This window comes from Saxophila tyrrhenica, assembly GCF_035928015.1.
Source record: "Saxophila tyrrhenica strain CCFEE 5935 chromosome Unknown scaffold_22, whole genome shotgun sequence".
Lineage (NCBI taxonomy): Eukaryota > Fungi > Ascomycota > Dothideomycetes > Mycosphaerellales > Extremaceae > Saxophila > Saxophila tyrrhenica.
The window spans coordinates 179,557-200,687 of NW_027041754.1; the positions used below are offsets into that span (position 1 = coordinate 179,557).

The following is a 21,131-nucleotide window of genomic DNA, read 5'->3' on the forward strand; positions in this document are numbered from 1 at the left end:
ATCGTTGTGGAAGTTTGACGAAGGAGTGTTGGTGGACGACGATGGAAGTCGTGTTGCTTCCCGTGAAGTCGTTGGCAGTGATCCTCTGCTCCTCTGCCAAGCCATAGCCCGTTCGACCAGCCACTTTGTGAACCCTCGACCTGCCCCAAACAAACCCGATATAACCCCTACAACAAGACCGCACACATGCGAACCGCCTCCAACGTGAGACAAACGTCCGGCAGGCGGAGGTGAGCATTCTTGATGGGTGCTTGTGCGTCGTGTCTCGGCTTGAACCGGCATCCCTCGCAGGACGTCAGTACACTCTGAATCTACCACAACCCCTCCACCTCGGACTGACACCGCGACTAGGACGATGAGACAGACCCCCTCGTGAGCACTCGACAAGGCGACTATGGAACTGTTGAGAGCGAGGAGGTTGCGCAGCCGGATGAAGAAGAGCTGAGGAGGGAGAGGGAGGCTCTGGAACAGATTACGATGGAAGCGACAGAGTACGTTAAGCTGGAGCACAAGGGAGTTTGGGGGAAGGGCTGGGCTAATAAAGTGTCGCAGTAACATGATCGATGCTTCACACCCGGGAACATCAGAGCTGAGCCAGCACTTCGCGCATGCCCGGCCGACTACACCGTTCGAGTCTTCAGCAGACGGACCGAGCGACGTGGAAGAGGACGAAGATGAAGCTGCATGGCTAGAGAGCGTTCAAGCAGCGGGAATGGACGAGGTCGTTCCGGTGGACGAGATACAATCCGGCAACTTGGTCATGGATTTCAGCCGGCTGCGAGACGATCCTATGTCTATACCTTCGACGGCGAAGCCGAGCTTGAAGGGCAAGCTGCCGGCGTGATACCCTTTCATAGATGCTACATAAGATGATACCCCTGTTGCGAGTATGTACATTAGTGATTGCATGACTGCTGTACTATTAGTCGTTTGTGAAGAAGTAGAATAAACATCGTTGCAAGTGTCCTGCGACTAATAAGCTATCAGCCCCTCCTCCATGGGTATCCTGCACGGAACGTCCCGCCAAGTAGCTCTCTGAAGCAAGCGAAGGAACATAGCTCTGAGGGTAACGGCGCGAAGATACGCGCGTGCCTCCTAGCAATACAACATCGTGACAACCCTCCACCGTTCATACTCGTTCGACTGCCCTTACACCCTCACAGCTCATCGATCACCCACTCTCATGCCCTTCCTACCGTGGACCAAACTGCCCCAGCCTCTGCCCAAGCGCCACCAAATCCGTCCTCGTCCTTGGTTCCTCCTCCAGAATCTGCCTCAGATGCATCACCTTCTCTATTGGAAGGTTCGGGTCGGCCGCAAGGACAGCCTGCGCCGTCGAGCAGTCAAGGAAAGGTCCTAAGATCTGAGCGATCTGTGGATTCGCGAATTGCTGACCAGGGCCTTGCGGAGGCCCGCCAGGGTAGGGTTGTTGGCCATGCTGTTGCCAGGCGGGCGGAGGTGCCTGGTTGCCAGCGGCACCTGGTGGGGTTGGTGTGTAGGGGTTGGGTGGAATGCCGGTACCGTAGCCCGCTGGTTGTTGTTGTTGTTGTTGTTGTTGTTGAAAGCCGGCGTTGTGGGCGGCGCCTGGCGAGAAGGTAGAGCTGCTCGGGTTCATGGGACTACCAGCCGGACCCTGTGTCGCAGCCCTCATATGCTGTGGTAGGACCTGCTGGCCGTTGGCGCCGACTGCCTGCTGCTGAGGTGCGGTAGACGCGTTCCCAGCCACTGCACCACCTTGATCTACCGGCGGAGTGCCTGGAGCACGGCCAATGACGAAGGAAGCGAGCAAGGTCTTTCGCTGCAACGGATGCTCAAGCATGTGGTTCGTCTCGAGCATGCCGACGTGTGGCGGGAAGGTCTCGCCGGGCTCGAATGGGATGATGTAGAGATCCTTGACCATCGCCGGCTTGTCGTCCTTGACAACAGCGTACCTCAAGCGCGATTGGAAGTAGTTGTAGAATGTGTTGAAGCCTTCTGCATCTGCGTCATCAGCCGGCGTGAAAGCGAGCACGCTGACGTCGGAGGACGATGAGTACTGAAGCGAGCAGAGATAGTCTTCGGCCTTCTCAATAGCGAGTCTGCCGTCGATGTTGAGGTGATCTGGTAGCAGCTTGTCCCACTTCACAGTGCTACTAATGTCGCGTCCAGCCACCCAGCGGCCACAGACGTTTGGAGCAACTGAGTCGGCGGATTGAACAAGCTTGCCACGCCACACAACGGCGTCTGGGTCGGTGTAGTCGGCTGGTGAGTACGCTTCATCATCGTCATCTTGAAGCATGCGATCAACATCCGCGTCGACCTTGGTGCCACCGCCTCCGACTTGCTGCTGCTGAACGGAGCTGCGGCGGCGTGGCGGCATCTGAAGAGGCCTTGGGCCAGAGGCGGCAGTGGGTGAGCCAGCTGTTCTACCCCAAATGCTATTCATGTCGAACTGCTGGCTGCTTTGCCGACGCTCCTGCATGCCGGCGTTGCTGTCGCCACGAGTGTTAACCGTCAGCGGTTGCGCACCTGTCCTCTGCGGTGAGGCAGCACCCTCTGGTGGCCCGGCTGGACTGCCGGCGTCCGCCATCTCAGCATCTGCAAGGCTCGTCCGCTCCCTGACCGGCTGCGCTGAAGAGGCGCCACTGAAGCCCATCTGCGCGTTCTCGTCCTCAATCAATTCGTCGCCTTTGTGGGTGCGTCTGTAGCGTGGACCTTCTGTCTCGGTGACGATGGCCTGCCGGTCCAGCTGCTCCTTCATGGCGGCGCGTTCCTTTTGCAGCTCTTCGCTGGCCATGTCTGACGAGCTCATGGTGCTCAATTCATCCGGCGTCAAGCTCTTCTTGAGCAGTCTCTCAATAAGTAGCTTGTTCTTCTTCAGATTCGCGTTGAGCGTCCTAAACTGCGCGCGATAACTTTCGCTGGCGGGATCACCGTGGTTCATCTTCAGCGAGTACTCAATGCGCAAAGCGTAGTACTCTCCGAGCGACTTCGCCGTGTGTCCATCTGGGATGCGGTATGCGCCTGCCTTGCTCCGAGCGGTGATGTCGTCGGCTACGATCTTGCTCAAAGCCGTGACAATTTTCTGGCGATCGATCGGTAACTGCTCGATGCCCACAATCTCCGTCTCTGGATCCACGCTCACTGGAGCTGCGGACTTGCGCCGCTTGTCCTGCCTCGCCAGCGGCTGACCTGCCTTACCATCAACATCTTCCTGCTCGCTCTTGATGGTCTCCTGTCGCTCTTCACTCTGTGCCTTGACCGCTTCGTCGTTTGGTCTCTTCCTCTTGCTCCCTGCCGCTTGTGGTTCCTGGTCTGGTGTAGCGCCCTCCTCGAGTGGCACATCCTTCTTCAACCACCCCGGCTCTTTCTTCCCCTTGCGATTCTTTCCCGCCTTCTTCTCGGTCGCGTAAATCTTATTCCTGACCTCCCAGATCCTTTCTCCTCTCGCCATCGCCTGCAGCGTCTCCGCGTGATCTTGCGGCCGACACTGCTCGCAGGAGTAGCTGTCGCCGACCTCGTCTTCTTTCTCCGTGATGCCCATGCAGACATTGTGCTGCCATACTCCGCACTCATCGCACCCGATGAAGGCGCGCTTATCGTTCGGGTCGGTGTTACCGCAGATGCATCTGACTTCGTCGTCGTCTTGTTCATCTTGCGCATCGGACGGGGTTGGAGTGGGCTCTACGGACTTCTTTGCTGCCTTCGATTTGGCAGTCTTCGTTGTTTTGGGTAAGGAGGGAGCCGGTGAGGATGATGGCTTGTTATTGGTATGCTGGCCTTTGGTGGCTCGCCCAGAGCGGCGTGGTTCGTCTGAGAAGGACTGTTAGCTTGTGATCATACTGTACACACGTAGTCCTCGCCATTTCGCGTGCCATACGCGTGGGCGGGAGACTACGTGCTGGTTCTATGTTGGGTTCAGCTCACCTGCCATGTTCTCTGGTACGGCGCACGCCGAGTTTGGCGCTGGACGTATGGGCGCTTGGGATACGACAGAAGAGCACACACGCTTTCGAGACACTTGCACACACTATGGAAAATACGCGTGAAGCTGCTCCACGAGCCGCTGCAGCTGCTTGCTTGCGCGCTGCTTTGACAGTCGCTGACGCTTCGTGCAAAGTATCTGCACAACAAGACTGCCAGAAGACCGCAAACTCCCCTTCCTCCACTCTCGTGCTTGCCAGGCGGTGGTCTCCCGGCCTGAGCGTCTTGCGCAAAGATAGTCGATGCTCGTGCGTTGATAGTCCCGCAAGAGTCGCGGGTCGATACCACAGTAAGTCGCAGTGCGCAAGAGTCGCGGAAATCCAGGCGTGCTAATCGGGGTGAAAACACGTCACAAGAAGGAAGACTCGAGAAAGCGCGGAATGTTTTTCGCACGCGACAGTCGTCGCCACCTTCAGAAGTCTCAGGATGCCAGAATCAGATAGTCGAGGGTGGCAGTCGGGAGACCGCGAATCATCTAGCGGCTGCGACGCGATGCGCGAAGTCTTGATGTCTTCCGTCGAAAGTGCTGATGTGGAGAAGGAAGAAACAGAGAGGTGAGGTTGTTTCTAAAGAGCTTCCTCGGGCCGCTAGCGCTCGCCAAGATCATCACATGACCGTCGAGGGCTTCGACATCACTTCATTGCCTACACATCCAACAACAGAATCGCAGCATGGCCGACGTCCGATCTCTCCTACGCGCGGAGCGCCAAGCAAGACGAATAACACATCCAAATGCATCATACACTACCGACGGCAAGCTGTCATGCAACCTGTGCGAGAAACTCGTGAAAAGCGAGGCGAGCTGGCAGAGTCACCTCCACTCTACGCAGCATACGCTTCGCTCGCAACGGGCGCAAGACGCGAAAGACGTGCGTGCAGTGGATGCAAAGGTCGTTAACAAGAAGAGGAAGGCGGAGAGCTTGGATGTTGAAAGTCCAGCGGCGCAAGGGAAGAAGAGGGTGAGGAGTGGTGAGGACGATGGGGAGGACGTTGGTCCGAAGGTGGAGGACGATATCGTGGAGGAGGAGGCTGGCCCAGAATCATCAGGCGGTCCGGGGGATCCAGCACCAACAGCTCCTCCCGTTGCCGACAACGATGCGCCAGCGGATGCGGACGAACTAGAGGCATTTGAGCGGGACCTCGCAGCGCTGGAAGCAGAGTCAAGCACCAACAGGACTTCGGCTCTACAGTCAGCAGCGAACATCTCAGCGGCACCAATGACTGCGGAGCAGCTGGCAGCTCAGGCAAGGGAAGAGGCTTCAGCGCAGAAGGGCAAGCGGGATCAAGAATTGGAGGATGAGAGGGAGGATGCGAATAGGGCTATGGCGGAGGAGTTTGAGGAGATGGAGGGGCTAGAAGAGAGAGTGAGGAAGCTGCGGGAGCGGCGGGAGGCGTTGCGGAAGGGCATGGATGCAGAGGGCGAAGAACAGAGAGCTTTTGGTGGTGGGCATGCGGGCACGGATGACGACGCGGTTCACAAGGAGAATGATGACGACCAAGACGATGAAGAGGATGGATGGAACTTTGGTGGGAGCTAATGTTTCTGAAACTGTACCGACAGCAATGACTTCTACTGAATGTTGACCGGCGAGACTCCAGGTCGTCAACCGCGCAGCTTCATCCATAACAGGATAGAACATTGGCTTGCGCTCCTTCCTGCTATCTTGATTCCGAAACTCGCATTTGCGCTGATCCTCCGGTGACCCTGTCAAACGAACTCTGTCCAGGCGCTGCTGGAAATCGACCTCAACTTCTTGCCTTCTCACCACGATGTTCGCTTCGAAGCCGCTATTTCTCTCAATCACGATCAATGAAAGACCTCAGCACCTGCATCTGCTGCTCGCACTTTGCCATGGCCGTTGGCTGGAGTCCCTGGGGCGACCACGGGCCTTCAGCTTCTGGCAATTCGTCAACGTCGTGGATGTCTGACGTCTTGATCGGTGCCCAGGCGACCCAGTCGTTGTTTGCGTGCGGCTGCACCTGTATGAACGCAGCGAATCGTGATATTGGACCGTCCTGAGAGGATATCAGGTGCACCCAGAGACTGGTGTACTCCGAGACGACAGAGAGAACACACTTCCTCCCCACTATAAAGACGGCTTTCTTCTCCTTTACGCCCGCAGCAACAGTACGGACTGCGCGGCGATCCCATTGCCGCAAGGCCAACTCTGCGAAAGCTGACGAGTGGAACGCGATAGTCGGGCCACGGAATTCGAATTCTTCGGGCACCAGATCGTGGCCGCCGGCCTGCCCGAAGTTGGACCAGAATCGCTTCCAGCTACCCATTGGCTTAGTGGCAAGCTGTTCGCGGACTAACTGTCCGTCGTACTCTTTGGCTGGAAGGACCGCGGCGTACTGGCCGAACTGTGCGCCGGCAAGGTCGATGACGTACTCCTCGCCGTCAATGAGCTTAACACGAAGGGCCACATGTTCGTGTTGGCGTTCATCCTGCCTGCCATTCGCGAAGTGTGGAATCACGGCAACTCGCTCGCGAAAGTCTTTGACCAAGAATGCAGATTCTGTAGGTGGGGTCTGAGGGTCGACGATACCTATGCGGCAACTTCCATTAGCATTCACTCGTTGTAAGTCTCGTTTCGAACGCTTGTGCCTACCTTTAAGCACCCGCTTCAACAGATCATGCTGGAACGCAAGTGCGGTATTCGAAGCACGCCATGCGAGCAGTGCTTTCTTATGTTTGTCGCTCTTGAGCTGCTCTGGAAGCCGATGGATTGGCTGACCGGATGTAGTGATGGTCTTGATAGTCACGCTTATCTTGCCGTCGTTGCCGATTGAGGTCTTCTGGATGTTGAAGTTGAAGGTGGTGGTACGAAAGTTGTAGAAGGCCATTTGGACCATGCTGCTCCCGCGGTAAAGCTGCTTCCGGGCGTTGGCGAAGCGGCAAGTGGTCGTCTTGTGGTTTTCCCAGTCGGTGGTCTGGCAGTCTCTGCTGCAGTAGAAAGTGGCGGACGGGTTGCCGTTTCGATCGACGCCCTCACCACACTTGCTGCAGCGCTGACTGGCCTCCTTGCCGCAGACGTGGCAACAGCCCATGCCAGTTGCAGCCATGGTCGGCAATTCGCACGCAAGATGTCAGGTTGTGAGGAGTGCTGCGAATAAGGACGTCATGCACAGGAGGGAGGTGGCAGATGCTTATATGGTGAAGTTGCGAGAGTCACCTGCGGCGAGGAGGTTTCGCAAAGCTACAAGTGATGTTTCGGCTCAGGCCTAGAAGGTTCCGCAGAAACATGTGAAAGCATGTGAATTTGCAGTGAGGTCGTGGTTACATGGGGTGCTACGTTCTCATGCGCACAAAATGTGGAAATGCTCACAATGGTCAGTATCTCGGTCTGTCGCCGGAACTTGCAACTGAAGAGGATATGCATTGGACATTTGGCGGCGTTGCTCATTACAGCGGCATCGCTGCGGACGCTCTACCTTGCGATTCTTCTCCGGCAGACGACCATTTGAGAAGGCACCGTACCGCTTGCTATTACTCCACCACGCTTCACATCACCCCGGAGAAGCGCTCCGTGATCTCATTCACATCGTCGTCCTCCTCCTCCTCGTCCTCATCCTGCTCAGCCTCCTCGTCCGCCATCTCCCCGTCTTCATCGCCATCCGCCACATACGGGCCTTCGCACCAGAGTTCTCCACCCTCCTTGATGCCCACCTACACCGGTCTAGTCAGCAAAGGCATGTCCTGGACGATCCATAGCTCACTTACCGCGGCCGACGAGGTCTTCAGGTCCACGACTTTCCCTTCGAACCACAATTGGCAGCGCGACACCGCCTTGTTCCGACGCCTGCAGAAGGCCGCCATGAGATGCTTGAGCTTCGTGGTGGGCTTGATCATGTACAGGATCTTGTCATCCTCGTCTTCGACCGTGATGTCGATGTACGTGACCTCATTCGGTTGCTGGATGTCCTCCATGTCGGACTGCAGATACGTGAGGACTGTTTTGATCACGTCACATTGCTTTTCGCGCGATGAATGCAAGATGATGCTTGTTGGTGGCAGAGGCTGTTTGGCAGTATGACTGTTGGGCCTGAATGTACTGATGGAGTAGCCAACGATTGAACACAGCTTTACGGCAGTGTGGCGCAGATGATTCTGAAACATGCAACATCACATCAACAATCACATCAATAGGCAGCGGTCGTACCACAAAGACATGCAGCCCTCTGGCATTGTGGCGGAATGATCTGGTTTGAAGCTTATGAGAAGAGACAATCTGGTCTTTTCCATCCTTATCTTGGCGCACGCCCACCATCTTCCCTTGTCGACGCCAGAGTTCGAGGCAATGGGGCAATGCTCTGCTCATATTCCCACTGGTGCATCAGCCTGATATGGACCCCTCTTCTTCTGCAATTCTCTCCTGTAGGTAGGGCAGCCTTCATCGTACCATGGCGAGCTAGCTATCACTCGGACACGGCTAGTGTGGTGGAGAAGCACTCGACGATAGCATCCACCTTGTCCTCTCCGTCCACGTCCATGGAATCCCCTTCACACCCATTCTTCTCAGGATCCGGGCTTCGCACTCAAGGGTAACCTGGTTCTCAAACCCCAGCTACAGCTCATTGTCAGAAAATGAAATGAAAGTACATTTTGGGCACCTTACTCACATCCTCTGGTGAAGCCTTCAAATCGACGGGCTGTCCGCGGCGGAGAAGGCGGCAGTGGCTCAACGCCTTGCGGTAAGGCTTACAGAACTCTGCCAAAGCCCTCTCTAATTTCGTGGTGGCTCGTAGCGTCAAGAGCATCGTTGCGCGCTTGTCTCTACTGTGAATTGCCACCTCGACGTGCTTGACGCGGCTTCGAAAGCTGGGCCCTTCGCACCAAAGCAAGATGAGGCCTTCCCATCCCAACTGCCTCAACTGTCAGTAAATCGCATTGACTCCTTGCAGGCTCACTGACCTCCGCGGGAGTGGCAAAAAGGTCTACCACTTTGTCGCGGCGCACCAACCGACAGCCATCCGACGCTTTACATCTTTGTATGCAGTAGGCTTCCAGGAGATCTCCGATGCGCTCGGTGCCTGATACATCAAAGCCCTTGTGGCCCCCTCTAGGGTCGCTAATGCAGACTCGGGTCGACTTGACGCTCTCTTGTGGCCCTGCCGTCTCCATCTTGGCCGTTGGCGCTACCGCCGTTGTTGACTGCGAACAAGTTAGGCTTCTTGCTCCAGCATTGGAAGTAATTTGCTCACTGTTTGGTGCTGATGCCACAAGCTCAAAGGGATCTGTGTCAGTTCTATGACGAGGTTGGCAAATTTATGGTGCATGGAAGGGAACTATGTGATGGGAAGACAGGCTGTATGTGAATCAAGTGAGCATCTGCCGGACATGACATCACCTCCTCAACGCAGTCAGTGAATGTGGGACGATATGATATCACGGAAGTGAGCATTCACTTGAGTGAACTGACGGTGGAGGGTGGTCTACATGAAGTAAAGTGCTTGCCATGGAAACCAGTCTCCTGCTGAGGGAGAATCACAGTCTTCACGCAGAGCTATGCAGCTGGTACATTCACCTACCTCATCTCCGAGATTACTCATGCATACAAAGCCCATATCTGTCATGCGATCAAGAGCGATCCAGGCAGAACCACTCGGCCTCTTCCATGATTTCAGTGCGAGGTGCCCGCATACTCTGCCGCCATTTGCATCATCTCGCGAGTGGACCACGACATTGCCTGAGCCTTTGTCGGTCCCTCTGGCGACGTCCACCACTTGAAACACACCTGCAGCTTACCGGTGATCAAGCTCAGCAGCTTCTTGATCTCGATTTAGTATTCCGGAAGCTTTTTATTGAGTGTAGCCACCAGCGATGTGTTATTCGATTTCTCCCAGTCATCCACGATGATGAGAAAAAGCTTCGAAGCGTGGAATTCAAAGGTGGTAAGTGGATGGTCGGTGTTCGGGCCACGAGGAATAGTCCCGGAGTTGATGGCTTCAAGCCTCTTCGCCTCAGATCCGAGCAAGGCGTAGTGCGTTTCTCCAAGGCAGTAAGTACTGGACCACTCATCCCACGGCCGTACCGGGCGCCACTGGGCGTACTGGGCGCCTGCAAGGTCCAGAACATAGTTCCTGCCATCAATCAGCGTGATCTGCATGATCGAATGAGTACTTTCACTGTCCTCGATTTCGTCGGCCAATTGCCTGAGCGCGTAATGATGTTTCTCCGTGCTGACAGGGGCGTCGACTTCCGAGATGCCCATTGTCGGTTCGCAGAGTCCTAAAAACGACGGTCAGCTGTATTGTCGTAGTTGCGTCCTAAGACTATTACAAAATTACCGTCAAAACACATCCTCACAAGCTCAGCCATGGTTGCCAGAGCATCAGTGCAGGATAGAAGAGTGAGGATAGCTTTCTTGTCATCCTTGTTGCGTACGAGGTGGTTCGGAAAAGGGAAGAACGTCGGAGCCGTGAAGTTTTTCAGCGACACGCAGACATGTAGCTTGCCGTCGACTTCCTTGATGTCGGCGATGTTGATGTCATACGCCACTTCGCGAAAGGCACAGAAGACGTCTTGCAGGAACTGAGCTCCGCGGTAGAGCTGCTTGCGGGCGTTTGCGCTTTGGCAATTTGATCGATGCGTTGGCCGGTCGTTCGTCTGGCAGTCAGTGGCGCAGTAATAGGTTGGGTTTGTTGAAAGGCCCTCAGCGTCCAGACCCTCATTACATTTGGAGCACCGTCGGGAAGTTGGGGTGCCGCAGGGCTCGCATGTGCCAGCGCTATTTGAAGCCATGGTCCGTCGCTGGTATGGAGTGGTAGTTGTTTGAAGGAGCAACAAACAAGCGTGAAGCTATGGGTTTTTGTGTTCTTGTGTGTCACCGGATGTTTGCTTGCTTGTCCGTATTGAACAGCAGCGGCTTGAACGTTCTGGCACACATTCCTTGAAGATCGAGCTATATGTCCTGAAGACATCAGTAGGTTCTGCAAAGCTCAGGTCTCTTCATTCCTGTACGCCTGTAAGCAATGACTTTGTGAGAGTGGAACACATGAAATGAAGAGGATGGGCAAGGTTCGAACATTGGTATTCTCTCCGGGCACTTCCTCTTCTATGGCGGCCAGACCAAACAACATAGCTTGATCTCATGAAACACAAATGGTGGTACCTTGGCCTTCCATCGTGGTCTTGCATCGTCCAGACAGCATCAAGCACCTGGTTTTGTCCTCCCGCGTGGTGTTGCGATCGCCACGCTTACTTCTTCGCCAGAGCTGTCTCCTCCGCCTGGAGCTTCTTGTGCTCCTTTTGGCTGGCGATCGACAAGCACTTTTCGAAGAACACCTCCGGCGACGTGTGGTTGATGATTTCAGTCGTCGTGCGCTCCGTCGTGTGCTTCGAAGCATCGGCGTGTGTCTTCGTGGTTTGCCGGAACGATGGCCCTTCCCCGCCCTGCCACCACCCCATCCATGCACTAATGTTCGATAGAATCCCTTCCTTGACGTGCTTGCTTTCTGCATGGTACAACTCCTGCCTCTTGTTGAAGAGAACGGCAAGCGACGTCGCTTTGGTGACTTCCCAGTCCTCAATGGTCAGGTTAATGAGCCTTGAGAGGTAGTCGAGCATGAGCTTGACCCGTGGGTCTCCTTTCTGCAGCTCGTCGGCGCCGAAAAGCTTGCACTGGCCCTTGAGAGCAGCATCGAGTATGTGACGTTGTCCTGCAGCTGTCCCGAAGGGCCGGAACTCTGGCGCATGGTCGCAGTACGTCTCCTTGTAGAAGCGGTATGGTACCACAGAACGATATTGGCCGTACTGCGCTCCAGCCAGATCCAGAACGTAAGTCTCGCCAGTTTTGAGTGGTAGATAGAAGGTGTCGTGGCCGTAGTAGCCCGTATCAATACCGTCTATCTGATGTCTGACATGCGGTGATGATGTTGTTTGACAGGGGCTCTCATCTCCATCGCAGCTCCCCCAAAGTCGATGATTCCTTGATCTGATTAGCTGAGAACCAATACCTTGATCTCAGAGGACAACTGTACCTTCGAACACCTTCTTGACAATCTTGTGCATGTAGGCCGCAGGCTCGTTGCAACAGAGCATGGTGAGGAGCGCAAACTTGTCCTCTTGATTGGTGACGAGATGGCCCGGGAATTTGAAGTACGGGAACGTTACTTCATTGTTCCACGCCGGCTCGTACGTATGGAGCTTGCCGTGCTGACTCTTCACATCCACAATGTCGATGTCGAAAGCTTCCTCGCGAAAGAAGTAGAAGAGGTCTTGGAGGAAGTCCCCGCCACGATACAACTGCTTGCGAGCGGTGGCTTGGCGACATTTGGCCTTGTGTGCCTTGAAGTCGGCAGTCTGACAGTCCTTGCCGCAGTAGTAGGTCGGGGTAGTGACGTCTTCTTGGTTCATACCTTCAGCGCACTTCGAACAGCGCTTCGTGGTCTCCTTGCCGCACGTCCAACACTTTCCTGGTGGAGGCTCTGCCATGGCGGGCGGGAGAAGGGTGCGTGGTGTTGCGGAGTTGTTGTGTCGAAGTGGCGGAAGGTTGCAAGTGGCGGAGGCAGCTTTTGTGCAGAAGTTTCGGAAGGTGACACAAGCTCATTTCGGCAGTCGGCAGAGCAATTATCACATGCGCGCATCTTCACGTGCTGTTGAGACAAGCGCTAGGATTAGGCTCCGGTCTGCGGACAGAGTGAGACGAAATTGAGTATGAGGCCGCCCTGCACAGGATTCACAATCAGGGCGAAGCAAATGAGTGACAAAGAAGTTCGTAACGTACTCGTTTCATTCCGTATCAACCCCCTGATCAGCACCAGACGCCTTCGCTGTGAACAGCTCCCAGCTCCCGTCCCAGTCGTTGCGCTCCATTCATGCTCGCCTCTTGTGGGCTAGGATCGTTTAGTCGCACATAATAAAATGCTTCTTCTCAGGAGCCGTAGCTATCTTCAGTAGCGCGGTCCATACCCACCTCTTCCCCTCCCTCCCCTGTAGCCTCCACCACCACCACGCCCACGATACCCTCCACCGTCATACCCACCTCCACCCCTGCTGTACCCACCACCACCGCCATACGGATCATCGTACCCTCTCCCAGGCGGCGCATCCGGCATCGGCTCATCCCTCACCGGTGGCTGCCTCCCCTTCAACTCCTTCGTCAACCGATCATACTCCTTCCGCATCTGCGCGTACCCCAAATGCATCTTTCCGAAAAAGTGATCCGCCAGCCTCCGATCATTATCCAACCTGCTCAGATACGCACCACACACGTCGCACACCTGCAGCTTCTGGTGCCCACTAGGTCCCGAAGTATCCGTCAGCGTCTTTAGCTCCCGCTCCTTCTCCTCCTTCTGCAGCTTTACCGTCCGCAGCTTATAGTGCTCCTGCACCGCCAGATTGACCGCGCCTTGCTCCGCCAGAATCTCTATTTCCGTCAGAGTGGCTTCGATAGTCCCGCGGAAGTCGTTGATCGCTTTGAGCAGAGCATTAGTCTGGCGAACTTCTTCCTGCGTCTTCTCCAGCCGGCCCTGCAATTTCTCGATCGTGGCGTCGCAGGCGCGCACAAGGTGTTGGATGTCGTATTTGTAGTCGAAGTCGAAGCCTAGCTCGCGCTTCTTCTCTTCGGGCAGTGCTTGGTACTCTTCGCGAAGGTTGGGGAGGTGAGATTTCGTGCATGGTCCGAGGTCGTTTTTGGTGTTGGTGAAGAGGTCGCGGGGGCAGGAGCCTGCGAGATATGAGCGGCAGACTTTGGGGTCGGTGAGGGTGAGTGTGGGTTGTTTCTTGGTGCCGGGGACTGCCATGAGTTGGTCGCCCATCAGCTGTTCGAGCAGTCTGCGCTGTTCGGCCGCCATGTTGAAGGTATTGGTGCTGGCGAAAGGCCAGCGGGGAGTGAGGGTGTCGCAGGCTGCTGAATGCTGGTTGGCAACAATCTATGATTCCCGGACGATCGTTTGACTGGCGGACTGGCAAGGCTGTGTCTGGAGCGTAAGGTGAAGTCAAAACGCCAGCGGACTTCGAGCTATACCATTGTCTTGGCGCTCATGCCCGACGTCTCCGCAACATCAACAACACTTCTGACACATGTCCTGTACCCAGGGCCAGATCTGTCACTGACATGAAGCTCCTCAACCTCCCAGCCGCTCTCCTCGCCCTCTTACCACTTATCAACCCAGGGATCGCACTACCATCCAACAACTACACCGAACACCTCCACCTCCGGCCCTTACCTGGCGGCAGTCTATACGCAGGCTTCTCCTTTACATCTACCACGCCTCTGTCTTCATATGTAGCCAACAACTTCCGCTACTTTCCACGCGCGCTCGCGCAGATCCTTCAGTATACCCATACCGCAGAGTTACACCTACGATTCGCGTTAGGGAGATGGGACGACGAAAGCTGGGGCAGTAGACCACGGGATGGGTTGAGGGAGGGAGGAAATGGAGTAGAGCTCTGGGCATGGCTGGAAAACGGTGGAGATGGAGCTAAGGTGGAGGGTGAGGAAGCACGAGCGGCTGAGGAAAGATGGAGTGATCTGGTCAACTCGCTCTCAGGACTCTTCTGCGCGAGTCTGAACTTTGTGGATTCTGGGAAGACGATTCAGCCTGTTTTGTCGTTCTCGCCCGAGGGCACATTGGAGGCCGGACAGCAGACACGGACGAATTTCACCGGCGAGAAGCAAGGCGAGAAGCAAGGCGAGCTACGATTATTGCACGGGATGCTGCCACATGAGGTGGTGTGTACGGAGAACTTGACGCCTTTCCTCAAACTGCTGCCATGTAAAGGCAAGGCGGGTATATCGAGTCTGCTGGACGGACACAAGCTCTTCGACGCGAACTGGCAGACCATGTCGGTGGATGTGCTTCCTGTGTGTCATGACGGGGAATGTGAGCTTGAGATTCAGCAGACGGTCGATATGGTGCTTGACGTTGAACGCTCCATGCGGCCTCGCGAGTCACCAATCCCGCGACCCTTACCAATGGAAGATATTCTGTGCGATGAGGACAAGAGCTACAGCGGGCATGACACCTGCTACCCCAAACACTTTGACGGTGAAATGGAATGGAGTCTCGAGCGGATCTTCGGACGGCCTATACGAGGCAGCTGTCCACTTTCTACTGCCACTTCGGACGACTTCGACGTAACGCTGGAAGTTCCTGCTGATCGAAATATCCAAGTACTTGCTGAAGCTGCCGTGCCTCAGCAGAGCCCTGCGAACAGCTTAATCAGGCACTACAAACTCCCGGAAGGCAAGGACTTCGACCTCTTCCTTCCGCAACAGCCTCAGAATCCGAGCGAGCCTCAACAACTTCCACTCGAGCAGCCGCCTTTATACGTCAGTCGACAGATGACTGGCTACGGTGCCGAAAGGGGCGGAATGCACACTCTCATCCGCAATCCGCATCCCTACTCGCAAAGAGTCGTCTATCTGGAGTCCCTTCCCTGGTTCCTTAGACCTTACATGCACACGCTGAAGGTCTCTGGAAACGGCAGGCTAAAGAACATGTATTACACGCCCCTCATCGACCGCAAGCGCGGCACACAATTGGAACTCTTGCTTGAGATTCCCGCCGAGAGCACGGTGGAGCTGACCTACGACTTCGAGAAGGCCATTCTACGATACACCGAGTATCCGCCAGACGCCAACAGAGGCTTCGACATTCCTGCCGCAGTGGTACGAGTACTCCCAACCCAAGGCGAGGAAGGACAAGGCCAGTACCTCCGCACGACCTCGCTGCTGCTACCACTACCGACGCCAGATTTCAGCATGCCATATAACGTCATCATACTCACGTCGACTGTGATTGCACTGGGGTTTGGATCCGTCTTCAATTTGCTGGTTAGGAGGTTTGTGCTTGCCGATGAGGTGCCAGTCTCGCCACTTGCTGGGCTTGTGGGGAGGGTGAAGGAAAGGATTGGAGAGCTCAAGGCTAAGCTCAAGGGTAGTGCTGAGGTAGGGGAAGGAGTAGAACGGAAGAAGGCTGCCAATGGGGGCCCGAGGGAAGCGGTGGGGGATGGAAGTGTTAGGAAGAAGAAGTAGATGGACTTCCTTGAACGTCTTCTGAACAAGACAACACCGCTCGGGTTTTCTCGTCCGATAGCAATGGCTGTGAATATTATTAATTCTTGTCCTCCAAGTGTTGTGCTCCAACTCTCCGGCCAGAACAAATGGAATAGTTGTAAGTTTGATGCAAGTGAGGTTATCTCTCGCCAGTGAGAAGGGCAAGCGCTTCCGAGGAGCGCCACATGGTGGCTGTGACGACGCCACACGCCCACTACATCACTCCCCACCGCTCCATCAGCTTGCATGGCAATGCATTCGCCAGAGCTAGACCGCCTGCAGGCAGGTAGGTACTTGTAGCTGTTCATTTCCCGTTCGTATACAGATTTCTCTCCTGTTCTTAACACCAGACATCAATCGCTCTCACAACTCTAGCGGAAGAATCGAACCAATCCCAAGAGCCAGCCATTGCCGCCCAAGGTCCAACCACTCACGCAACGACACCTCACCCGGTCTGAGCTGTTTGGCTACAACGTCGCAAGCATTAGCGAGACGACTGGACGTCGTTAGCACACCGCGCCGACCGTCCCCGAGAAGTGAGGCTAGAATGGGCGGTTGGTGAAGGGAGGACAAAGCCAGGTCTTTGTCGATAGAGAAGAGAAGGAGATTGTGTATATACTGGTGCTTGTCTCGAACAAAGAGAGTCCGTGGCTAGCCGTTCGATCCAACATTGTTCCCTGGCACGTACTACACCACGGTTACCATTGGAATACACCTTAGGCTCAACACGAATCCTCCGAGTGTGCTTGCTGGTTAAGCTACACGATCACATCTACCACGACATATCACCACATTCGAAAACGAAACCCGAATCATGGCGCTCATCGGACAGACGGTTACGATCGTCAACAAATCAGGCAAAGTCGTCAGCTCGTCGAAACACCTCGTCAATGTCTTCAACGAAGCAAAAAGCGCGTACAGCGAACGAAAGGCGGAGATAAAGGCAATGCGGAGGGGGCATTCGTACAGCAAAAGCGATGATCGAAAGACACTCAACCGGGTTGAGACACTGACGATCGACGACGATTCGGATACAAGCTCAAGACGCAGTTCGCGGAGAGGAAGCGAGGATGGCCGGTCCAGCGTCCGCCGCAAGCCTGTGCCCAACCGATCACATCGTGAACGACCACCCATCGAGCGGGGTGTATCCGACAGCTATTACACGAACGACCACTCGCAATCTCCTCGCTCGCATCAACGCCGACACTCACATCGTCCCTCTCCGCTCCGACAGCAGTCTTACTCATCCGAAGAAGATCCCGCACGCTTCAGAGAGCTTACACGCCGGCATACCGACGGTCTCGAGCTCACGCATAGCCGCCCGTCGAAGACGTCTCGAAGCGCAAGCGCCGACGACATCGACATGGACCTGGCGTATGGAGACCTTCCACCTCCGCTCCCAGAACGCAACTACGACACCGAAGTGGAGCTCCGGCAGAAGATGAGCGGACTGCAGAAGCTTCTCGACGAATGCAATTGCATCCAGCACTCTGTAACCGCAACCATCGACAACCTGCAGAAGAACCCCGACGCACTGGCAGCGGTAGCTCTGACACTAGCAGAGATCAGCAACCTCGCAACCAAAATGGCTCCAGGAGCTCTCATGTCAATGAAAGGTGCTTTCCCAGCCATCATCGCCATCCTCGCATCCCCCGAATTCATGATCGCAGCCGGCGTCGGCGTGGGCGTCACCGTCATCGCTCTCGGCGGCTACAAGATCGTCAAGAAGATCAAAGCGAAGCGCGCGGAGTCGGGCATGCTCATCGAAGCTGACCCCGACGCCGACTACGAGCCCGGCACACCAGACAGCGAGACCGAGCTGCGCGAACTCGACAAGATCGAGCAGTGGCGGCGCGGGATCGCGGATGTGGAGGCGAGTAGTGTGGGTACCAGCGTGGATGGGGAGTTTGTCACGCCGCGGGCGAAGACGGAGTTGATACTGGAGGGGAAGCTGACGGAGAAGGATCTGAAGGCGAGGGAGAAGCGGGAGAAGAAGGAGAGGAAGAAGGAGAAGAAGGCGGAGAGTGAGGTTAGTGGGAGGAGTAAGGGGAGTAAGAAGAAGGCGAAGGAAGAGGGGGCGAAGGCGAAGAAGGAGAAGAGTGAGGGGGGGATTAAGATGTTGTTTAAGGGGAGGAGTTGAGGAGTGGGTTTTAACAGCGATGGTGTTTGGGTTGGTCCATTGGTTGGATTTGAGCATAGCGCGAGCGATCGGACACAATCTTGGACCGTATATACAGCGTCAGAAATCGACAGTCAAATGCTCAGATGCTGTAATCCCATACGGACAATGTGGCCCCCCAACCTCGACCTGAACGTTTTCGTCTGGCTGTTTTTCGGTCGGTGCCAAGAAAAGCATTCATATAGAGCTATGGCCCCAAATACTCTCATCCAATCATTCCATCCGATGTGGTCTAGTGGCTAGGATTTGTCGCTCTCATTGGTGTCCACACCACAGAACCGACAAGGCCGGGGGTAAGAAACACTCAACCACCATCAACTGAGCCACTTCTGACTCATAAATCAGTTCGATTCCCCGCATCGGAACGAATTTGATGCGAGAGCACACCTCTCACGACTTGGGTTCAATCCCCAAGGTTGCGAACAACGGCCTTCTTTTTTGGGCTTCTTTTGGCGGGGTTTGGTATACTGACCCTAAAGCCTATATGGCAGCCTTCTTTTGCGGCAAAGATTATGCATTGGATCAAGAAGAATTAAGGCCTTTTATTCCCTGGAATTGGTCTTGTCCTGGCAAAATATGAAGGGTGTGAAAGTTTTACCTTATCATCACCTGAACTCGACATCACCTCCCCAGTCGCCCCCATTGGGATCCCCCAACTCCTCCGATCGCTGACTACCCTTCCTCTGAACAAGACCATCTTCTCTCTCGTTCGCGATACCCATACCTACATTCCCCTTCACAACCTCCTTCTCCAGCGACCTCGCATCCCACTCCGCAATACCACTCCCATACTGCTGCTGCGCCGACATGACCATCTGCACAGCATCCTTGAACTGGCCAGAAACGTAGCTCTTGGTACCACGGCCCTCCTTCGCCCGCCGATGCCGACACACGTCAAACCACAGCGCATACATCACCAGCACGATGACCAAGTTGAGTATCGCCGTGAGAAATGTCAGCAAAAAGCTGAAACCCCAAACGTAGCCGGTCGTAGCACGACAGAGCCCTGTCGTTGACGGATTCGAAACGGTAAAATGGCCGTACTGTGAGCTTTGGAAGTTGGTGATTTGCCTCGCATCCACCAGCATTTCGCCGCAGGCCCAGTAACGGTTCTTCGTATATGGGCTGTGGAACTCGGGGTACGGAATGATTCCTGGTGCTGGTGCAGGCACGGTATCGTTGGAGGTATAAGCGCCACCGTAGTTGGCAATGACCCAAGTGCGCTGCTTTGCCGCCTCACAACTAGAGATGTTGAGATGCTCGGGACAATTGGAGTAGATGGTGTCACGGTAGCGCTCGTAATCTGGGAGTTGGGTATAAGCATCCTTCTTTGGCTTCTACACAAACGGCTAAGACGCCGTAGGAAACAAGTACTCACAGTCCACCCAACCCGGTCCAGCATATGTGGACGCTCCCTGCTCCCCATCGACGATAGGATAGAAGCCGCCCAGCGGTTGGAAGTTGGTCATCGCATTATTGAGTCCCATTCGACCCCAGACAGGGGAGAACCTATCGCTGCAGTCCGCAAGAGATGTGTCATAGGCAGTCGCGTACGGGCTGTCCGACGGGAAGTTGACGAACGGTGCAAACCTCGACGTATAGCCGGTCATGGCGGAGATCAAGGTCGGCATGACCACAATCCAAATCGTTGTCAGCAGCATCGCCCAGTAAGTCAGTATCGCATGGCGAGTCCGCGGAATAGGAGTCATGCCGATTGAATGCTTCAAGAGCGTGGGCAGCGATGTGAAACTGCCGGAACCAAAGGCTACAGTGGCAAAGAGATCGTACCTAGAGTGATGGAAAGAAGGGTCAACAAATGTCTCGACAGTTTGAACAAAGATGGAGGAGACTCAGAGCGCGGTGCAGTATTCGGATCTTGAACGTGTCCCGGAGAGCCGTTCCTCCATCAGTTTGACGTACCCTACTTCTCCGTTTTCCATCAACATCCTAAGCACGCCGCTGAATATGCGGTACGCGAACACGACCATCACCGCCTGACCTCCGCGACCGACCAGTAGGTCCCAGGCGACATCGATTACTTTTGCCTGGGTGAAAGTGTACCCGGTGCAGCCGAGCGTGTATGATGTGGTGTCCGAGTAGCTGCAATAATCCTTGTCCGGGCCCTCGAACTGAATCGTGATTGTGAAGAAGTTCTTCGTGTCCCAGATCGAAGTGGTGAATGGTAGGACGAAATCACCGGTGGGCGAGCAGGCATTGTAGCCAAGTTGCTCCGTGAACGTGCTTGAGTAGCCCAGAAGCAGCCCAATGAACACAAATGACACCAGAATTGGCAGGATGTATATCAGGTTGCGTAGCAGTCGCCTCCAGAGAGGTGCTCTGCCAGTATCGTATCCATGATCTCCGAGAGAGTGGTCTTGGAGATAGCCTGTTTGCGACGTATCCGGGTGCGTGAATCCTATAGTTGTGCGTGGGAGGAGCTCGAAGTCATCTTGCTTCGCCAGATTGCTGCCGTCGCGTCCCATCCTAGGAAAGCCGTTAGTGGCCTTGGTGAAGCTGTAGAAGACATGGCGTGATGGACCACCGTGAAGATATTGTAGAACGGCGGATCGAAGGATCAATTCAAATTGGAAGTACAGTGGCGGCACATCGATGTTTCAGATTCAGGTTCCAGTCGCTATTAATACCAAGGGAAGTAGCTGAAACAACCATGCCACCTTTGTGACGTGATATGAGCATGTTGCGACTCAAAGCAATGCAGTATAATGATATGGTGTTCGTATGCGTTGTAGGCCTCATGGGCTGGCGTAGGGGTAATATGCAAAGCCCATATGCAACTCCTCACTCGCTCTCTCTTCAACGCCTACCCGTTCCATCCCAGCATTGTCGTCACGACAAAATGCAAAAGGCTCACAAAACGCGTGCTCATGCAGCCCAACGCCGTGCTCCCGCCCGCTCGCTCATGCCAACGTAAGACTCGTGATGCCAACAATAACGCCCGTCAGTCCTGTCTCAATCGTATCCTG

At 55.1% G+C, this 21,131-nt stretch overlaps 12 protein-coding genes and 1 non-coding gene across 13 annotated transcripts; 5 read left to right on the forward strand and 8 right to left on the reverse strand.

Moving 5' to 3' along the window:
* Positions 1 to 243: 243 nt before the first annotated feature.
* On the forward strand, positions 244 to 844 carry LTR77_010328 (uncharacterized protein; the record flags this gene model as incomplete). Its single annotated transcript, XM_064807550.1, has 3 exons — positions 244 to 294; positions 352 to 491; positions 553 to 844. The coding sequence occupies 3 exons, from the start codon at positions 244 to 246 to the stop codon at positions 842 to 844; spliced, it is 483 nt and encodes a 160-aa protein (XP_064654297.1).
* Positions 845 to 1,192: 348 nt separating this feature from the next.
* KRS1_1 (lysyl-tRNA synthetase) lies at positions 1,193 to 3,913 on the reverse strand (the record flags this gene model as incomplete). The annotated part of the gene is made up of 2 exons (XM_064807551.1): positions 1,193 to 3,792; positions 3,907 to 3,913. 2 exons carry the CDS (start codon positions 3,911 to 3,913, stop codon positions 1,193 to 1,195), a joined length of 2,607 nt encoding a protein of 868 aa, XP_064654298.1.
* Positions 3,914 to 4,455: 542 nt separating this feature from the next.
* Positions 4,456 to 5,501, forward strand: LTR77_010330 (uncharacterized protein; the record flags this gene model as incomplete). Its single annotated transcript, XM_064807552.1, has 2 exons — positions 4,456 to 4,517; positions 4,634 to 5,501. 2 exons carry the CDS (start codon positions 4,456 to 4,458, stop codon positions 5,499 to 5,501), a joined length of 930 nt encoding a protein of 309 aa, XP_064654299.1.
* A 259-nt stretch (positions 5,502 to 5,760) lies between these two features.
* Positions 5,761 to 7,029, reverse strand: LTR77_010331 (uncharacterized protein; the record flags this gene model as incomplete). The annotated part of the gene is made up of 2 exons (XM_064807553.1): positions 5,761 to 6,512; positions 6,576 to 7,029. 2 exons carry the CDS (start codon positions 7,027 to 7,029, stop codon positions 5,761 to 5,763), a joined length of 1,206 nt encoding a protein of 401 aa, XP_064654300.1.
* A 439-nt stretch (positions 7,030 to 7,468) lies between these two features.
* On the reverse strand, positions 7,469 to 7,894 carry SMT3_2 (SUMO protein smt3; the record flags this gene model as incomplete). The annotated part of the gene is made up of 2 exons (XM_064807554.1): positions 7,469 to 7,633; positions 7,688 to 7,894. The coding sequence occupies 2 exons, from the start codon at positions 7,892 to 7,894 to the stop codon at positions 7,469 to 7,471; spliced, it is 372 nt and encodes a 123-aa protein (XP_064654301.1).
* Positions 7,895 to 8,544: 650 nt separating this feature from the next.
* On the reverse strand, positions 8,545 to 9,088 carry LTR77_010333 (uncharacterized protein; the record flags this gene model as incomplete). Its single annotated transcript, XM_064807555.1, has 2 exons — positions 8,545 to 8,838; positions 8,879 to 9,088. 2 exons carry the CDS (start codon positions 9,086 to 9,088, stop codon positions 8,545 to 8,547), a joined length of 504 nt encoding a protein of 167 aa, XP_064654302.1.
* A 658-nt stretch (positions 9,089 to 9,746) lies between these two features.
* LTR77_010334 (uncharacterized protein) lies at positions 9,747 to 10,708 on the reverse strand (the record flags this gene model as incomplete). Its single annotated transcript, XM_064807556.1, has 2 exons — positions 9,747 to 10,195; positions 10,255 to 10,708. 2 exons carry the CDS (start codon positions 10,706 to 10,708, stop codon positions 9,747 to 9,749), a joined length of 903 nt encoding a protein of 300 aa, XP_064654303.1.
* Positions 10,709 to 11,164: 456 nt separating this feature from the next.
* On the reverse strand, positions 11,165 to 12,400 carry LTR77_010335 (uncharacterized protein; the record flags this gene model as incomplete). Its single annotated transcript, XM_064807557.1, has 2 exons — positions 11,165 to 11,811; positions 11,947 to 12,400. 2 exons carry the CDS (start codon positions 12,398 to 12,400, stop codon positions 11,165 to 11,167), a joined length of 1,101 nt encoding a protein of 366 aa, XP_064654304.1.
* A 458-nt stretch (positions 12,401 to 12,858) lies between these two features.
* LUC7 (splicing factor) lies at positions 12,859 to 13,761 on the reverse strand (the record flags this gene model as incomplete). The annotated part of the gene is made up of 1 exon (XM_064807558.1): positions 12,859 to 13,761. One exon carries the CDS (start codon positions 13,759 to 13,761, stop codon positions 12,859 to 12,861), a length of 903 nt encoding a protein of 300 aa, XP_064654305.1.
* Positions 13,762 to 14,024: 263 nt separating this feature from the next.
* Positions 14,025 to 15,947, forward strand: GPI16 (Subunit of the glycosylphosphatidylinositol transamidase complex-like protein; the record flags this gene model as incomplete). The annotated part of the gene is made up of 1 exon (XM_064807559.1): positions 14,025 to 15,947. One exon carries the CDS (start codon positions 14,025 to 14,027, stop codon positions 15,945 to 15,947), a length of 1,923 nt encoding a protein of 640 aa, XP_064654306.1.
* Positions 15,948 to 16,782: 835 nt separating this feature from the next.
* Positions 16,783 to 18,108, forward strand: LTR77_010338 (uncharacterized protein; the record flags this gene model as incomplete). The annotated part of the gene is made up of 1 exon (XM_064807560.1): positions 16,783 to 18,108. One exon carries the CDS (start codon positions 16,783 to 16,785, stop codon positions 18,106 to 18,108), a length of 1,326 nt encoding a protein of 441 aa, XP_064654307.1.
* Positions 18,109 to 18,368: 260 nt separating this feature from the next.
* Positions 18,369 to 18,512, forward strand: LTR77_010339. The gene has a single exon. It is a non-coding gene; the product is annotated as a tRNA-Glu (tRNA).
* A 240-nt stretch (positions 18,513 to 18,752) lies between these two features.
* LTR77_010340 (uncharacterized protein) lies at positions 18,753 to 20,630 on the reverse strand (the record flags this gene model as incomplete). Its single annotated transcript, XM_064807561.1, has 3 exons — positions 18,753 to 19,450; positions 19,526 to 19,935; positions 20,068 to 20,630. The coding sequence occupies 3 exons, from the start codon at positions 20,628 to 20,630 to the stop codon at positions 18,753 to 18,755; spliced, it is 1,671 nt and encodes a 556-aa protein (XP_064654308.1).
* Positions 20,631 to 21,131: the final 501 nt, after the last annotated feature.